At 36.1% G+C, this 19,922-nt stretch overlaps 1 protein-coding gene across 1 annotated transcript in view; it reads right to left on the bottom strand.

Annotated features, from left to right (window-relative positions):
- Positions 1–1,950: 1,950 nt before the first annotated feature.
- LOC131901175 (POTE ankyrin domain family member B-like) overlaps positions 1,951–19,922 on the bottom strand; it is a 40,306-nt gene continuing 22,334 nt past the window's right edge. The window contains exons 8-17 of the mRNA XM_059252414.1: positions 16,834–16,921; positions 14,959–15,041; positions 13,031–13,088; positions 10,944–10,972; positions 10,800–10,860; positions 5,628–5,656; positions 5,477–5,537; positions 3,835–3,863; positions 3,685–3,745; positions 1,951–2,060 (exon numbers count right to left, since the gene is read on the bottom strand). Of these exons, the coding sequence (XP_059108397.1) occupies positions 1,951–2,060; positions 3,685–3,745; positions 3,835–3,863; positions 5,477–5,537; positions 5,628–5,656; positions 10,800–10,860; positions 10,944–10,972; positions 13,031–13,088; positions 14,959–15,041; positions 16,834–16,921 (609 nt within the window). The remainder of the gene's footprint in view (positions 2,061–3,684; positions 3,746–3,834; positions 3,864–5,476; positions 5,538–5,627; positions 5,657–10,799; positions 10,861–10,943; positions 10,973–13,030; positions 13,089–14,958; positions 15,042–16,833; positions 16,922–19,922) is intronic.

Genomic DNA, 19,922 nt, shown 5'->3' with positions numbered 1-19,922 from the left:
CCTCAAATTCAATAAAAGTGAATGCACAACATATTCACATGTATGGAACACATTGCAAGTGTTGTTAAAAGGAAAGTTCATAGCACCAACTGCCTTCATAATGAATTTTGAGAGATCTCATTTTAGAGACTTAAGAGAACACCTGAAAGCTCTGCAACAAGCACACCAAGAGGAGTAGACTGCAGGAAATAACTGAACTGAGGGTACAAACCCATAAAATAGGAAGAACTTATCTAATGAATTCAATTGAGAGGATAGCACTTTCACACCACCCTTTACAGAAACAGACTCAAGGACAAATAGCACATGATTATGTCATTAGATACAGAAAGGGTCTTTGACAATATTATTCGTCACTTTATGATAAAAATCTCAGAGAGTCTAAGAATGAAAGGGACATATTTCTGCATAATAAAGCCAATAAAAAGCAAACACACAACTAACATATTGTTAACACTCAAATCCTTCCTTCTAAAATCAGGAACCTGACAAGGATGACCACGCTTCCTCCTTCTGTTCAATATAGTACTAGAAGTCTTAACTAGAAGAGTAAGACAAGAGAAGATACAAGAAAGGAACCAAGAGGTGAAATATTTTCATTTGTAATAATATGATTCTATAAAAAAATATATTTTGCCCAGAAAACTCCAATGGCTGATAAATACATTTAGCAAAGTAACAGGTTTTAATCTGAGCCTCCAAATCAGTAGCCTACCTAAAAATACTGCACGTACTGAGAGTAAAATCAAGAAAACCATGCTATTCCAAATAACCTCAAAGTGTAATGAATTAGGATAAATGTCACCAAAAAGTGAAACTTTTACAATGAAAGCAGTAAGAAAGTGAAAATAAGAAATTGAAGATGTTATGATAACTTGCAAAGACCTTCTGTGATCATTATTGTAGGGTTAATATTGTGAAACTGGTCATCCTAATAAAAGCGATCTGTGGACACCACATGATCCACATAAAATTTCCAGTTCAATGTTCATAGAAAATGAAAAAGACATTTTAAATCCCAAACGGAAACACAAAAGAGCAAGAATAGCTGAAACAATTTTGAACCATGAAACAAAAACAAAGCAAACTAAAAAGAACAAAAACAAAAACTTATGGAAGCATCACCATTCCAGATTTCAAGTTACTATAACCAATTGAAATAATAAATAGAGTATGGCAGTGGCCCCCAAACAAACATTGACTGGTGGTAGAAAACTAATGACCCACATATAAGCCCACAGTCCTGCAGTCTCTTAATTTTTGTAAAAGAGGCCAAAGATTCACATTGTAGAAAACAAATGGTGCCAGTCACATTGGACAGATTGGACTATAGGTGGATGAATGAAGTTAGAGCCTTATCTCTCACCCTGCATAAAACTCAGCTTCCCATGATCCAGGTATCTCAACACAAGGCCCAAATGTTACAGATTAATGATTAATTCTTTGGTACAGCTAAATACTTTCTGAGCAGGTCACTGGTACAGACACTATAAACAAGTAATTACCAAAGTAATAAATGAGACCCCATGAAACTAAAAATCTTCTGTGCAGCAAAGGATACCACAAAGTGATTGACAAGGCAGCATGGAAGAATGGTTAAAAATCTTTACACATTGTACACATGAGAGAGGGTATGTAGAATATAAAGAATGCATTGTTACTTCAAAAACTGATCCATGATATTCACATTGAGTCTTGTCTTTACCCAGGTGTGTAAATACATTAAAAATAGAGCAATTACAATGATCAGAAATTTACTTATTATACATCAAAGGAAATATTTAGCAACGTCAAGGGATTCTAAGAATACTTTGTAATTAAGAATAGATTAAATGCTTTCATTTTATTACTCAATTATTAATTTCTGACTGAATAACGTGGTTTAAAATGTAGCATGTGGGTCTATGGCAAAGTCATTGAAGCAAACAATTGAAAATGAGAAATTTAAATTTAAATTTTACGTACAAATTCTTGATTTTCTGCATGCTTATCAAAACTTCTCTCATTTTCCACTTTAAATTCTGTTATTTCTTCTTCTAGTTCTTCTGAAAATATTATATCTTTTACAAAAAAAATATGAACAACAATTAGGCAAAATAATACTCTATAAAAATAGAAGTAATGTAAAGTTAGGGTTTTATTTTTTATATGTTATTTCAATTAACCACATGCTATAGGTGTATATTTACATCCTCAAGAAAACTTGTAATTGTAGACAAATCAACACTTGGACAGGTACTACATATTGGCCAGGTTTGAGTCATACATGCTTCATAGGATTTGTCAGGAAAGTTATAAATGACCTATATGCTTACATCCACATATGAAGGAACTGTGGAAAATAACACTTTCATCCTGTAAACTATCCTTGCCTTGCAAGAGTAACTTAAGTAACTCACTGTTCACTTCCCCCAAATGGTACTTGGTTTACTACACATTTTTCTGTCAACAGGATAACATGCTTTTGCTCTGCACTGAAACTGCTCCTTTTTTTTTTTTTTTTGGTTTTTCGAGACAGGGTTTCTCTGTGTAGCTTTGGAGCCTTTCCTGGAACTCGCTCTGTAGACCAGGCTGGTGTTGAACTCACAGAGATCTGCCTGCCTCTGCCTCCCAAGTGCTGGGATTAAAGGCACCACCGCCCGACGAATTGCTCTTTTATGACTCACTTTATCACATGGAGTCATTCTGTACTGTACACCCTTTTTTTTCCCAAGAAAAATGGGTATTGCTGTAGCTACCCTAGCTTAAGATAATGCTTAAACTCTTCTTTTGGACTTCAACTTGAACCTACTTTGTTACAGTTGTATCCGTTTTTCTCCTTGACATGTAGGAACTATATTAAAGGTTGTACTAAGATCCGAAGATCTCATTTGCTTTTGTTTCCTGTTTTCTTTTAATTACTTTGTGTGATTCTGATAGGTTTTGACTTTTAAGTTTTGAAAGTAAATAAGCCATTGCAGACATGGTTTCTTTACTGATATAAACACAGAGAGATGAGTTTCAGACAATAGAGTACAGAGAAATGAAAAGGTGTAAAAGCAAACAAGACGTGCATATAAGTAATGAGATTTTCAATGACTGAACTGCCGTATGCCAGTGTACCCTAATTTATTGAAATAGATTATAGATATGGTTTTAAAATGCCATTCCTCTTCCTTGTAAATCAATTACAATGCTCTGCAGATGGAGGAAGGCAGTGCACTATGAGTTATAAACAACACAAAAATTGATTTTCTTTTCTGAAGATGTGGTATATTGCTGTTTGTCCAGCCCAGAACAGAATCTCTGAGCTCAACATGTCTCTGCCCTGACCTTTCAGGGAGCTTTACTACAGGTGTGCGTTTTGAGACCTAGGTGTCCAGAAATGATGTTCAATCTTTGAGGAAGTCATATATGTCTCATGATTGACTTATAGAAGTCACTAATAAACAGGGAATTTGCACACTGGAAAGGTTAAGATGAGTGAACCTGAGTATTAAACATTGAAGCTGTGCTTACATTTACTAATAATTCATATTGTCCATGTGAATGTTTTTGAAGCATGTCTGCCACCAGTGAGATGGCATTGCTTATGTCAAACACTATCATCACCATCATCAAGATATAATGGGCATCAGGAAGTCTGTGTGCATTTGAAAAGTAATAAAATAAACTGATCAGAAGAATGTGACATACGAAATTTACCTGGTTGAGATTGGTGTGGTAGAGACTCAGGTTTGGAGATTAGACGTGAATAATCCCTCAGCTGAATGGATTTTCAAATGAGATAGTTAATTAATATTTTGGAATTCAATAAATATTAATCATTTAATATAAATATTAAAAGTCATTTACCTCTGGGTGAGGACATTTTTCAGCCCACACTAAAAGAAAAAGGATAAATTTATTAATCTCCTACACAATGGGAACTACAAAAGTAACTTTATATAGGCTTTGGATGGCAGTGAGTTCTTATTCCCTTCTTCCTAAATAAACACCTATTAGTTTACTGGTTAGGACAACAGCTGACAGAAATGACTGAGACATTCTAAAAGCAATCTATAGATTCAATGTAATCCTCATCAAAACTACAACATAATTAGTCAGAGAAATTGAAAAAAAATAACCACACCAGCATGAAAAAGCCTTTCAGCTCCACATAGAGATAAAAATAAATGAACAAAGAAAAAACCCCGGAGAGAGGTAAAACAAACCCCAATACAAAAAGAGTTGGAGAAACCACCACCCCAGATTTCATGATTTTTACAGGTCTAGAGTAATAAAAACATCATGGTTTTAGCATCACAGTATACGTGTTGATCAATGAAATCAAACTGAACACCAAACATAAGTCCACACACCTATGGACACTATTTTTGATAAAGAAACTAGAAAGACACGCTGGAAAAAAACAGCTTCAATACATGGTGCTCACCAAACTTTATGGCTTCAAGAAGAATTCACAGAGAACTATATTTCTAACCCTGAATAAAACTCAACTCCAAGTGGATCAAGGATCTCAAAATGAGACCAGAGACCCTGAATAAGACAGAAGACAAAGTGTGTAATAGGCTTGAACTGACTGGTACAGGAAAAAAAACTTTCTGAATAGGACAGCTGTGGCACAGGCACTAAGACCTACATTTAATAAATGGGACCACATGAAGCTAAAAGCTTCTTTATGGCAAGATATGTATACCAGTTATGGGATTTTAAATAATCACTCCACCATATGATAGTGTTATTGAAATAAATTATAGATATGAATTCTAAGTCCATTTCCTATTTCTTGTTACTGAACTACAGTGCAGTACAGATGAAGGTAAGATATACATTATAAGTTCTAGAACAAAACAAAACTTGATTTTCTTTCCTGAAGATGTGGTATACTGCTGGCTGTCCAGTGCAGAGCAGAATCTCTGAGTTCACACATGTCTTTGCTTTGCCCTTTCTGGTAACTTTGAGTACGACGGGTGTTCATTCTGAGACCCAGGTATCAAGAAATCATAGTCAGACACTGGAGAAATCTCATTAGTCTCAAGATTGACTTCTATAAGTAACTAATAAACAGAGAGTTTGCACACTGGAAAGGATAAAGCCTTAGATCATGAGTATTAAACATTAAAGCTGAGCTTATTTTGCAAATATTTTATATTTCCAATATAATATATTTTCCAGCATGTATGCCACTATCAGATGGCATTGCGTATGTCAAATTCTATCGTCACCATCATCAAGATATAATTGGCATCGGGAAGACTGTGTGCTTTTGAAATTTATTAAAATACCTTGATCAGCCGGGCGGTGGTGGTGCATGCCTTTAATCCCAGCACTCGGGAGGCAGAGCCAGGCGGATCTCTGTGAGTTCGAAGCCAGCCTGAGCTACCAAGTGAGTCCCAGGAAAGGCGCAAAGCTACACAGAGAAACCTTGTCTCAGAAAAACCAAAAAAAAAAAAAAAAAAACCTTGCTCAGGAGAATGTGACTTACAAAATTTACCTGCTTGAGATCGCTGTGTTTCAGACTTGGGTTTGGAAATTTGATGAGAATAATCCCTCTGCTGAATGGATTTTGAAATGAGATATTTAATCAATATTTTGAACTTCAATCAAGATGTAATTATTCAATATTAATATTAAATAGCATTTACCTCTGGGTGTGGACATTTTTCAGCCCAAACTGAAAGAGAAAAATGTAGAGTCAGTCTCATGCACAGTGAGATCACCAAAACTACCTTTATGTAGGCTTCAGATGGTAGTGAGATTTCATTCCCTTCTTTCATAATAAACTCCTATTATTTTACTGCTTAGGACAAAAACTGACACAAATATACAGAAACTTAGCAAAGCAACTAAAAGATTCAGTGCAAGAGCCATCAAAATTCTAATATAATTTGTCAGAAAAATTGAAAAAAAGAAAAACCAACCACAACAGCATCTAATCACCTTTCAGGTTCATATGGAAATCCAAAAAATAAAAATAAAAAAATAACAAACCAAACAAAAGAATGGAGAGACTCCACCAGCTCAGATTGGACCAAGAGGTGAGTCCCTGTTCTCCTAGGTGCAGTTACAGGCCAGCAGGCAACACTCCTGCAGGCAGGTCTGATTCCCACCACCCCATCAGATACTTTAATTACAAGTCCTACTCTGTCCCTCTAAGCCTACCCACCGCACCAAGACTGCAGCTGCTCCCTGAGACACAGACTCTGCTAGCTCCAATTGAACCAAGAGGTGAGTCACTGCTCTTCCAGCCGGTCACCCAGCCTCTAGGCCTTAGGCCCAGGGGCACAACCCATGCCTCCATTCCCCCACCCATTGCAGCCCCAATTTCAGGCCAGTTGGAAAGTCTCCTGCAGGCAGAACTAACTACCTCCACTCCACATAAGACTCTGTTATCTACAAGTCCCTCTTGCTCTCCCAAATCCACTCATCCCCCAAGACCATAGCTGTTCCCTGAGACACAGACTTGGCTGGCTCCCACTGGACCAAGAGGTGACTTACTGTACTCCCAGCCGGTCACCCTGCTTCAGAGGCACAACCCAAACCCCCTTACCCCCACCCATTGCAGCCCCAGTTGTAGGCCAGCAGGCAAGACTCCTGTGGTGAGGTCCACACACCTATGGACACTATTTTTGATAAAGAAACTAGAAAGACACACTGGAAAAAAACAGCTTCAATACATGGTGCTCACCAAACTTTATGGCTTCAAGAAGAATGCACAGAGAACTGTATTTCTAACCCTGAATAAAACTCAACTCCAAGTGGATCAAGGATCTCAAAATGAGACCAGAGACCCTGAGTAAGACAGAAGACAAAGTGTGTAATAGGCTTGAACTGACTGGTACAGGAAAAACACTTTCTGAATAGGACACCTGTGGCACAGGCACTAAGACCTACATTTAATAAATGGGACCACATGAAGCTAAAAGCTTCTTTATGGCAAGATATGTATACCAGTTATGGGATTTTAAATAATCACTCCGCCATATGATAGTGTTATTGAAATAAATTATAGATATGAATTCTAAATACATTTCCTATTTCTTGTTACTAAATTACAGTGCAGTACAGATGAAGGTAAGATATACATTATAAATTCTAGAACAAAACAAAACTTGATTTTCTTTCCTGAAGATGTGGTATACTGCTGGCTGTCCAGTGCAGAACAGAATCTCTGAGTTCACATACGTTTTTGCTTTGCCCTTTCTGGTAACTTTGGGTATGACAGGTGTTCATTCTGAGACCCAGGTATCAAGAAATCATAGACATTGGAGAAATCTCATTAGTCTCACGATTGACTTCTATAAGTAACTAATAAACAGAGAGCTTGCACACTGGAAAGGATGAGGCCTTAGATCATGAGTATTAAATATTAAAGCTGAGCTTACTTTGCAAATTTTTTATATTTCCAATGTAATATATTTTCCAGCATGTATGCCACTATCAGATGGCATTGCGTATGTCAAAGTCTACCATCACCATCATCAAGAAATAATTGGCATCAGGAAGACTGTGTGCTTTTGAAATTTATTAAAATACCTTGATCAGGAAAATGTGACTTACAAAATTTACCTGCTTGAGATTTCTGTGTTTCAGACTTGGGTTTGGAAATTCGATGAGAATAATCCTTCTGCTGAATGGATTTTGAAATGAGATATTTAATCAATATTTTGGACTTCAATCAAGATGTAATTATTCAATATTACTATTAAAAAGCATTTACCTCTGGGTGTGAACATTTTTCAGCCCAAACTGAAAGAGAAAAATGTAGAGTCAGTCTCACGCACAATGAGATCACCAAAACTACCTTTATGTAGGCTTCGGATGGCAGTGAGATTTCATTCCCTTCTTTCATAATAAACTCCTATTATTTTACTGCTTAGGACAAAAACTGACATAAATATACCGAAACTTAGCAAAGCAACTTAAAGATTCAGTGCAAGAGTCATCAAAATTCTAATATAATTTGTCAGAAAAATTGAAAAAAAGAAAAACCAACCACAACAGCGTCTAAACACCCTTCAGGTTCATATGGAAATCCAAAAAATAAAAATAAAAAAATAACAAACCAAACAAAAGAATGGAGAGACTCCACCAGCTCAGATTGTCCCCGTTCTCCTAGGTGCAGTTACAGGCCAGCAGGCAACACTCCTGCAGGCAGGTCTGATTCCCACCACCCCATCAGATCCTTTAATCACAAGTCTTACTCTGTCCCTCTAAGTCTACCCACTGCACCAAGACTGCAGCTGCTCCCTGAGACACACACTCTGCTAGCTCCAATTGAACCAAGAGGTGAATCACTGCTCTTCTAGCCAGTCACCCAGCCTCTAGGCCTTAGGCCCAGGGGCACAACCCATGCCCCCATTCCCCCACCCATTGCAGCCCCAATTTCAGGCCAGTTGGAAAGTCTCCTGCAGGCAGAACTAACTACCTCCACTCCACATAAGACTCTGTTATCTACAAGTCCCACTTGCTCTCCCAAATCCACCCATCCCCCAAGACCATAGCTGTTCCCTGAGACACAGACTTGGCTGGCTCCCATTGGACCAAGAGGTGACTTACTGTACTCCCAGCCGGTCACCCTGCTTCAGAGGCACAACCCAAACCCCCTTACCCCCACCCATTGCAGCCCCAGTTGTAGGCCAGCAGGCAAGACTCCTGTGGTGAGGTATCCCAGGCTCAGAAAGACAAACATGATATGTAATCACTCATCAGTGGATACCAGATGTAAAGAAAAAAAATAATCAGACTACAACCCACAGCTCCAAAGAAGCTAGGAAATGAGGAGCCTAAGAGGGACACATGGATTGCCATGGGAAGGAGAAACAGAGGAGATCTCCATGAGTAAAGTGGGGATGGGGGGCAATAAAGGGGATGGGATAGAGGAAGAGAACATGAGGGGATGATGGGATGGCTGAGCTGGGAGAGGGACAGAGTGGGAGAGCAATGAAAGAGATATCTTGATAGAGGGAGACATTATGGGGTAAGGGAGAAACCTGGTGCTAGGGAAATTTCTAGGAATCCACAAGGATGACCCCAGATTAGAAGACTGGCAATAGTGGATAGGGTGCCTGAACTGGCCTACCCTGGCATTCAGATTGGTGAATTCCCTAACTGTCATCATAGAGCCTTCATCCAGTAATTGATGGAAGCAGATGCAGAGATCCACAACCAAGCACCAGGCTGAACTCTGGGAGTCCAGTAGAGAAGAGGGAAGAGGATTCTATGAGCAAGGGGGGCGGGGTCAAGATTTGTAGGGAAATCTACAGAGACAACTAAACCATGTTTGTAGGAACTCAGGAACTTTAGACCAACAGCTGTGGAACCAGCATGGGACTGGACTAGGCCCTCTGCATATGGGAGACAGTTGTGTAGCTTGGTCTGTTTGAAGGCCCCCTGGTAATGGGATCAGGATCTATACCTGGTGCATGTGCTGGCAATCTGGAGCCCATTACCTATAGTGGGATGCCTTGCTCAGCCTTGCTGCAGTGTGGAGGTGCTTGATCCTGCCTCAACTGAATGTACCAGGATTTGCTGACTCCCCATGGGAGACCTAACACTTTTTTGGAGGAGGGGCTGGGGGTATACTGGAGGGGAGTCGGTAGAGGGATGAGAGGGGGATCTGTGGTTGGTATGTAAAATAAAATTTTAAATAAAAAAAGAACAAAATAATGAAAGACAACACTGAATAGAGATAAAAGGATACTTAATATGAAAAGAGGATGGAGAAACCACTATCTTAGAGTTCATGTTTTGTTACAGAGGTAGACTAATAAAAACAGCATGGTTCTAGCATCACAATAGACATGTTGATCAATGAAATCAAACTAAACACCAAATGGAGGTCCACACACCAATGGACACATGATTTTTCATATAGAAACCGGAAATACACACTGGGTAAAAAACATCTTCCACACATGGTAATGAACTAATCTTGATTGCTGCATGGAGAAAACTGCACAGAGATCTGTATTTACTACCCTAAATAAAAACTTAATTCCAAATGAATCAAGGATCTCTAAATAAGACCAGAGACACTGAATATAACAGAAGAGAAAGTGTGTAATAGGCTTGAACTCATTGGTACAGGAAAAGACTTTTTGAATAGGACACCTGTAGCACAGGCACTAAGACCCACACTTAATAAATGGGACCACATGAAGCTGAAAGTTTCCTATGGCAAGATATCAATGTAAGCTTTGGGATTGTCAATGACTGCTCCACTATATGATAGTGTATGCTGTGTTATTGAAATAGATTGTAGATAAGAATTCTAAATGCATTTCCTATTCCTTGTAATTAAATTACAATGCACTATGAGTGAAGTGAAGCAGTGTACTATGAGTTCTAGAGCAACACAAAAATTGATTTTCTTTCCTGAAGATATTGTACATTGCTGTTTGTCCAGTCCAGATCAGAATCTCTGAGCTCAAATAAGTTTCTGCCTTGTCCTTACAGATAGCTATGTGTGTAGGTGTGCATTCTGAGATCCATCAAGAAATTATGGTCACACACTGGGGCAGTCTCATTAGTCTCATGATTGACTTCTACAAGTCACTAATAAACAGAGATTGCACACTGGAAATGATAAGGCAGTCCAACATGAGTATTAAACATTGAAGCTGAGCTGACATTTCTAAATGTTTTATGTTGTCAATGTAATAATTTTGAAGCATGTATGCCACTAGTGAGTTGGCATTGCTTATGACAAAACCTTCCAACATTATAGTCAAGATATAATTGGCATCAGGAAGACTGTGTGTATTTGAAATGTATTAGAATAAATTGATCAGGAGAAAGTGACTTACAAAATTTACCTGTTTGAGACTGCTGTGTTTCAGGCTTGGATCTGGAGACTAGATGACAGTCATCCCTCAGCTATTTTGAAAAGAGACATTTAATCAATATTTTGGATTTCAACAATATATAATTATTCAATATAAATATTAAAAGGCATTTACCTCTGGATGTGGACATTTTTCAGCCCAAACTGAAAGAAAAAGAAAGTATAGTCAATCTTATGCACAATAAGAATTCCAAACCTACCTTTATGAAGGCTTCAGAGGGCAATGAGTTCTAGTCCCTTCTTTCAAAATAACCATCTATTATTGTATTGGTTAGGAAAGCAGCTGACAAGAAATATACTGAAATATATCAAAAGAAATCTATGGATTCAATTTAATTCCCATCAAAATTCAGAAAAATTTAAAAAACAACCACAACAGCATCAAAAAGCCTTTCAGGTTCATATGGAAATACAAAAAAAATCTTGGATAGTTTTAAGAAGATTCTCAATACTAAAATACGCTGGAGAAATCACTATCCCAGATTGCATGTTTTGTTACAGAACTAGAGTAATAAAAACATCATGATTCTATCATCAAAATAGACATGTTGATCAATGAAATCAAATTAATGTCAAAACACCTATGAATACATGATTTTTCATAAAGAAACTAGAAATACACACTGGATAAAAAAAAATATCCTCCATACATGGAGATTACCAAACTTCATGGATACATGAAGGAGAATACACATAGGAGTATTTATTACCCTGAACAAAACTCAACTCCAAATGGATCATGAATCTCAAAATAAGACTAGATACCCTGAATATGACAGAAGAAAAAGTTTTTAACAGGCTTGAACTCACTGGTACAGGAAAGACTTCTGAACAGAACACCTGCAATACAGCACTAAGACCCAAATTTAGTAAATGGGACCACATGAAACCGAAAGCTTCTTTATGGCAAAGGACACCATCATCAGGCTACATAATAGGAAAAGAACTTAATCATTCAAACCTCTAATGTACAGTTAGTATCTAAAATACATAAAGAAGAAAAATTGGACTCCCAGGAAACAACTAACCCAATGATAATGGTGTTCGGGAATACAAAGACAATTTTTAAAAGATAAAACACAAACTGCTGACAAACTTTTAAAGAAATGCTCATCATCTTTCTTTATCAGGAGAATGCAAACCAAAAGTACTTTGAGATTTCATTTTTCTCCTGTCCAAAGGGCAAAGTTCAATTAAGCAAATGACAACTCATGCTTGTGAGGATATGACGAAAATGGAACACTTGCTCATTACTGATGAGAATGTAAACTTTTACAGCCATTAAGGAAATGACTCTGGCATTTTCTCAGGAAGCTGGCTACTAATCCTTCTCTAAAGCCACCTATACATCTATCTGGCATATACCCAAAGGACTCTATATCCTACTACAATAAATACCTGCTCATACATGCTCATTATTGAGTATTTAAAATAGCCAGATTTAGGGAACAGTTTAGATGTCCTTTAACTGGCAAATATATAATGAAAATATGGTGAACTTACACGATGGGGTGTTTTGCTTCTATCAAAAAAAGGAAATTTACATATAAGTGTAGGAAGCTAGAAAAAAATCCTCACCAATGAGGAGACCCAGATCCAAAAATCAAATACTGTATAATTTCCCTTATATGTGAGTGTTAGCATTTAAGTCTTCAACATGTATGCTAAAATCCATAGACTCTGCATCAAGTAAGGGACTGCTTGCGAGGATCATTCAAGTAAAGGGAAATAGAATATATAATTGTAAAGAGACAGTGGGGGGAAGGGCGATGCAAGTGAGAGGTTAGGGTAGGAATATGGGGATGGACAATTTACTAAAGTCCACGTGAAAAACCATATGGAAACATACTGCTGTAGAATATTTCTAAATACATATGCATATAAAATAAATCCAAATGGAGTCTCCAAATAAAAGAGGAGATAAAGCCCCAATTAGACATCTTTTGCTAAACATGAAACCTTCAGTTATACCTAGTTGAGTCAATGGACAAAGGGGCACCTTAGGTATCTCAGGTAGAAGAGAACTCAGAGATCCTTCTGGGAGTATCTCAATTTTACACATCGCTCATGCATATTAACATATGGGGCTTATTACCACTTTTGTTGTCTTTTATTTAAGTGTAAATTTATTCAGTGATTTCTTCTGGTAGCACAACATACCAGCATTTGTCTTACATAAAGTCTCTTCATGATGACTCTTACCTTGAATTATTTCATTTTCTTCTAGACCATTTCCTATGTTGGATGACTGGGCAGCTTTCTGCAGTGGATTAGGGTAAAAGACACTCCGTCACGTGATATTAGTAGTGTAATTTCAAAAGGTCTCATTTTCTATTTCTGAACATATCATGATATTGGACTTTAAGAAAATTGTTCATGAGAATATATGCAGTATATATCAAAAACCATGGTATTTGAATGGAGAATCTTACATACACAGTCAAGTTTAAGTCTTTCATTTCCCAATTACATACAAGAAATATAGAATAGAGGAAAAACATCCATAGACAGAGTAATGCCTGATGTGTATGTATCAATAGAAGTAATTATTTTATTTTACAATGCATAAAACTAATTTGTTCTTCTTAGTAAAGTTGGAGAATGTTAATGACACAAATGTTCACATCTTTAGTAAGGCCATTCCTCTAGGACACGATTAATATTAATCATGAGGTGTTATACAATGACATTATTTGTGTGGTTAGGCTTGATAGGAGATATGTATTATGTTAAAAGCATTCATGTTATATCATGCTGATTGTGTAGTGAAGAAGGCAGAATGTGCTTAATTTTGGTAAAAGTGAACAAACAAAACTGACATATTTCATTAATTTCTTATAGATGGTAAATCTGGATTAAAATGATAAGCAGACAAGTTATTTCCTATGTTACCTTTAGACAATAACATTAGACCATTATGCAGTTTTAATATTTTGCAAATGTTTCTCAATGAACAGAAATCTTCCCCAAACACCATTTCACATTTTTTGCATGTTTAATAGAGTAAACAAATCTTGCTTTCTCGTCATTCAAGAATTTTAAAAGTTATGAGAATATGTTGTCCACTATTCTATATGTACAGTAATGCCATCCTATTTGACAGTTACTGAGTGGACACTCCCTCATCTTCTAAAACATGTTAGGCTTCATACTTTGATCTCTGATGACAAAATACCATTCTCACTCCTACCCTGTATTAACGACAATCTTACCTAAATGTCTCTCTGTACCATATGTTTTCTTTATGACAAAATGCACCTATCTGAACTAAAACAGTTGCTTTTTACTTGTTTTCTGTTCTATTACTATAGCATATTAGGCTTTCCTCTGAAATTCTCAGTTCTTGATTTCTCAACATAGAGTAGATATTGACTATACAGATTTATGTAGGTTTAAAATATTAAAAATGTCTTCAGAACATACTCATACTTCAGTAAGTACCTAACATTGTGTAAAAGGGAAACTATAGTGTCTTGAATCTATTTGAATTCTCTATATTAACTCAACTCCCAATATATATATTAATTAAGCATATTGGACAATAATGTGGAAATAATTAATTTTCTTCATTGAATTGAGCAAAATAATTGAGTTTTTCCTTCACAATGAAGCCTCTTTTATGGAATCAAAAGTTCTTTCTGTTGGCAGATTAGTTGATTATATGTCCATATTATCTTCTCAAATGAGGACCTTGAAATAACCCAATGACCATAAGGAAAAAATTTCTCCTTGACATAACTGAGTATAATCATCACATAACAAATTTAGTTTCTGCAGGAAGAATCAACTTTATGAAATAAATCCAACTCTGAAGTCACAATTTTATATCATCCACTATTTTAAATAGAGAGCCATAAGACTCTCCAGCTACGTAAAGAGCTTAACATAAAGCACAAGTAATAATCACATAATTATTTACTAAATTACTTATAAAAGACAATGATTAGCTGTGTGACTGGATTCTAAGAATACCCTGTGTTTTATAATAGGTAAAAGACTTTCACTTCAATGTTAAATCATCATTGATGGACTGAATATAGTAGCCTGAAGTGTAGTTTCTTTTGGTCTATGGTAAGATCATCAAACCAAACAGTAGTAAGTGAGAAATTTAAATTTAAATAGTTACATACCAACTTTTGATAGTCTTCATTCTTATTATAAGCATTTTCGTTTTCCAGTTTTAAATCCGGTATTGTTTCTAATTCTAGTTCTTCTGACATATCCACATATTTTATTTAAAAAATAAATATAACAATTAGATACACAATTTTCTATGACAATAGACTGAAATACATTCATAATTAGAATTTAGAAAAAAATGTACTCTTATCAAATATTTCAATTAAATGTACTTTATACATGAATATTTACATGCTTAGATAAATGCCCAAGTTGTAGAAATACCTGTATATCACTTGTACAGAAACTGCATGTTGCCAGCTTCAAGACATCCAAATACTTGACTAATTCATCTAGTAGTAACACACCTCTCATAAATGACCAAGCTCTCTAAAATCTACATTTTCAGACGTCTTCGATTTTTCAGAACATTTATCATGTGCTCATACCCACAAGCACATTCAAAATTGTTCAAATTAAAGAAATTGGAGAAGGATTATGAAATAATTTTTTTATTGAAACTGGCAAAATAGTTTTAGTTATAAGGCCCTATTGCTCAAGACTCCACACTTTAGACACAGAATTTGGAGTAATTTAGCTGGACCTGACATAGAAACCTGCTCTCCTACTATGAGAACATGCTATGCAAAGTGCCAAGGGAGATAAGCAATCAGTAATCCCACCACCAAGATGTTGAAAGGCCTGGCAAGATAACGCTCATGGTAGGATAGCGACACTTTTATTTTTGGGGTAACCAACAGCTGTCCTATCGGTCCAGAGACTCACTCAATGAGAAATTTATTCCTGGTACTGGGAAACTAATCAACTATCCATGGATGGAGAAATCATAAACACAAGGAGTCATCAATTACTCCCGTTTTCTTATAACAGTATACTTACTGTGTTCTAAATATGGTTTTTATAGTCACGGTTATACCACAGAAGAATGTAGCTGTAATTTCTCCTCAAAGAATTTACTTTACACAGTACATAAAAGTATTACAGTATATACAATTAATCAGACTCCAAGGAGTGACCATAATATGCCGCAACTCCACTTATAAAGTCCTAAATCTAAGGATCAGGAAAAATAGCAAGAATTGGGTAGATAGATTGTAAAATCAAAGTACCAGCACTCTTGAAGCTACACAGCATCTTCTATGCATGACTTAGATATTGCTACCATGAAATTTCAAAAGTATGATATCTGAAAAGACACCTGTATAAGGACAACACTTGATGAAATGCTACTGTGGGTGAAGTGAATCTCACAATGCACAACCCCTAGATGAAGATCTGTAGGCAATCAGTGACTGATAAACAAAGACAAATCAGGTGATTTTCCAGAGATGAGCTCATCCTAGTAGGATAATAGGTTGTGCAATTCCAGTGATCAGTCCTAAACACATGTACATACAAGCAACACACTAAACAAATACACACAAGCATGCATGCACTTACACACACTCACACACGCACAGAGACACAAACACGCATGCACACACATATTCACGCACGTACGCGCACACACACACACACAAAAAAAAAATAGTGTGTCTTTACTAATAGTATAGAAGTCACACACATAGTTACTAACGACTTGAGCACAGGAAAGGTTGTAGGAATAGCCAGACACCTGAAAATGATGTAAATATAGTACACAAGCATGAAATTATCAAAAGCTAAATAAAATAAAAGGCAACTCTTTTACTGACATTCTTATTTCAAACTTTGGATGAAAGTTTTTCTTGTCTACCATTACATTTTTACTTTTGTTTGATTTAATATGTATTACGTGGGTTATTTTATTTGGCTAAGGTATTTGTTGCCATGTTTTAAGCAAACCTCTCTGCCAAGTGATCTTACAAGTTAAGCATGTGCATTACCTTCTTGTTCTTCTACATTTTCATATTGTTTGGAAGCTATTGGTAAGTCATCCACACCACTTTTCAGACTATTCTCAGGAATATCTTGCTAAAATAATGAAAATAATAATGAGAATATAGTTGAATTTCCTATTTTGAATTCAACTAAACTTAAAAATAGGATAGAATATTTTTGTAGATAACCTTTTGCATGCTGTTGAAATCAACCTGTCTTTTTACCCCATACAGTCACATATTCTAAAATCAAGCCTTGTAGCAGAAATAGAAAAAGATCATCTGCAGAATTCAATAAAGAACTAAACTCATAATATGAAACTTACATTCCTCACCAAAAATTAAACAGTTAAAGGATACATTTAAGTAATAACTGTTAATGTGCTTGCCATATCAAAGTATTTGATTTAAAAATCAATTCCTTGAGAAAATCATTTTAATATTATAATAAGGCCCTTTGGTTAGTATGAAAATACAAACTACGCCAGGTGGAAAAGAATTGAAATATTTTAGAATTAGTTTTGTTTATGAAAAGAAGGATGTACAAAAAATAGTTTTGTTAAAATCTTAGAGAGAAAATAGTTTCATAAAATTAAAAAGCAATTAGTGATTCTTCTTTGTTTATATAATGCATGTAATCTTTCGATGAAATCTTAAACTCTTTCACAGTAAAAAATGGGTATCATTAGAGCATAACAAGCATTAACATGAAGGGAAGCATCAGAACATTCATTCTATGTCTGGAATGTTCCTGGTGCTTTTTTATACTTGAAATAGTAGAGAGGTCCTTATGCAATTACACACTCAGCATTTTTAGTCATTTACTTGTGAGATAGGTAAGAAAATTTAAAGTTCACATAGATTCACTATTCTCTAAATGGCATAACACTAATGGTTATCACTTCATATTTAAGTCATATGAACTGGTAGTTTTAATTCAGAAAGATTCTGTGATGAAACATCAATGTCATTATGTCAGTTGAGGATGTGTAAGTCTTCAAATACTGTTGAAATATATGTCAGTCTGGTCCCAACATTCATAAAACACATGAAGAAAGGAATAAAAAGCCCTATTGACTATATGCTGAAATCCACATTTGAAGAATTTATGTATAGCTTATCACAATAAGACTCGAAGGACTGGGTGTGTGGTTGAGTGGTAAAGAATTTGCCTTGCATTCACTAATTTCATAGTTGATGTAATAAATGAAAAAACAAAAAAGAAAACTACAAAACTCTAATCACAAGTGATCTAGGACACCCAGAAACAGGAAGCCTAACCTCAGAGTGATTTTGGAGATTTAAATGAGCAATGTAACCACTGTGTAGATATCCTTTAAAATTTGAAGTGTTACATATGATGCAAAGAATCTCAGGTTACTTTTAAAGATTTTGAGTGCAAAAATAAGATGAAATTGAAATTTTGCCTTTAGCATTGGTTATCAAAGACCTTATTCTAGAACTTGCTACAATTAGGGGGAAACATGTATACCTCAATTATATGAAGAGTTTTTTCTTCTGTTTTTGATTTAAAAATTTGCATGTACAATATATTTTGAACATATTTTCCCAACCAAAATACTCCCAGATTATTCCCCATCTACCTACCCCCCAAGTTTATAATCTTTCTCTCTTAAATCTACCCCCAAATTGAAAATACAATCTTACAACCAATAAGACAAACATGCCACAAGAGAACAATCAGCCCCCAACAATACCACAAACACAAAATTGAACACTGCTTCCTTTGTGTTGATCAACTTCCCCTGGTCATAGTGTCTTCTCTGGAGTGCCTTTGATATACCCAGTGATGCTTCAAGTAGAACACTGATTTTTCCTTTTGCCAACAGCTATCAATTACAAACTGTGTCCTGGTTATGGATGGCAGCCTGTGTCTTCTTCTGCCTCTTAGTGCTGGCACCCTGTCTTGTTGGAACCTGGGCAAATCATCTGTGTATGGGCGTAGTCTCTGAGTTCATATGTGCATTGGTCTTGGTCCTGTTGTGTCTGGAAGCCAAAGTTTCCTTGACCTTATCCATAAGCACTGGCTCTTATAATCATTCTGCTTCCTTTTCTACATAAAAACTGAGCCTTGATGGAGGAGGTTTGATGAAGACATCCAATTTATGACTAGGTGGTCCAAAGTCTCTCACTCTGCATTTTGACCAGTTGTTGATCTCTGTGTTGATTCCCATGTACTGCAAGAGAAAACTTCTATAAGGAGGATTGGGAAAGGTATAGTGACATGTCTCTAGGACTCATTTTCTTGCTGTATTCATTCAGAAGAAGAGTAGCATTGGGTTTATCCATAGGCCCATACCCTACATTATCACGTTATTGGCCCCTTTGGCAGTGTTAGGTTTGTATTCCACCTTATGCAGTCTTTAAGTCCAATGAAAAAGTTATTTGTTATTCCCATAACATTTATGCTACTATGGGACCAGCATATGCTTCAGACAGGTCACTGTTGTAGGTCACAGGGTTGTAGTTGGTGATATCGATGATTACCTTTCTCCTCTGTGAGCAGGAGGTATATCTTCTAGCACCACGAACATTAGTTAGAAGGTGTAATGATTCTATTTGGGCACAAATCCATCTACTTTATGTTTGGTTATTTAATATGTGTTTTTTTCACCAATAGGGTCTTTCTATTTGGTTGTGGAGTGAGACCAAAGGCCTTCACCATAGCCTGTTATGTTTGGATAATTCTATGTGCCTGTAGAATCATCAACAAATGGTTCAGGTCAAACTGGATGGCCACATGCAGAAGAACTAAGTAGATCCATATCTATCACCCTGCATACATCTCAACTACGAATGGATCAAAGACTTCAACATAAGACCATAAACTCTGATTAAGATAGAAGAAAATGTCTGGAAAAGGCTTGAATTCATTGTTACAGTCAATGACTGACTTTCTGAACCAGATACCAATAACACAGGCATTAGAACCAAAACTAGCAAGTGTAACTTCATGAAGATGAAAAGCTTCTCCTTAGAATAGAACAGCATCATGGAAAAATTTATGGCATGGAAAATGAATAAACCATTGCTAATTATACATCTGATAGGGGATTAGCATCTAAACCACAAAG

This window comes from Peromyscus eremicus, unplaced genomic scaffold (genome assembly GCF_949786415.1).
Source record: "Peromyscus eremicus unplaced genomic scaffold, PerEre_H2_v1 PerEre#2#unplaced_46, whole genome shotgun sequence".
NCBI lineage: Eukaryota > Metazoa > Chordata > Mammalia > Rodentia > Cricetidae > Peromyscus > Peromyscus eremicus.
The sequence above is the reverse complement of the archived record's forward strand: the minus strand, read 5'-3'. Positions and strand labels throughout refer to the sequence as shown.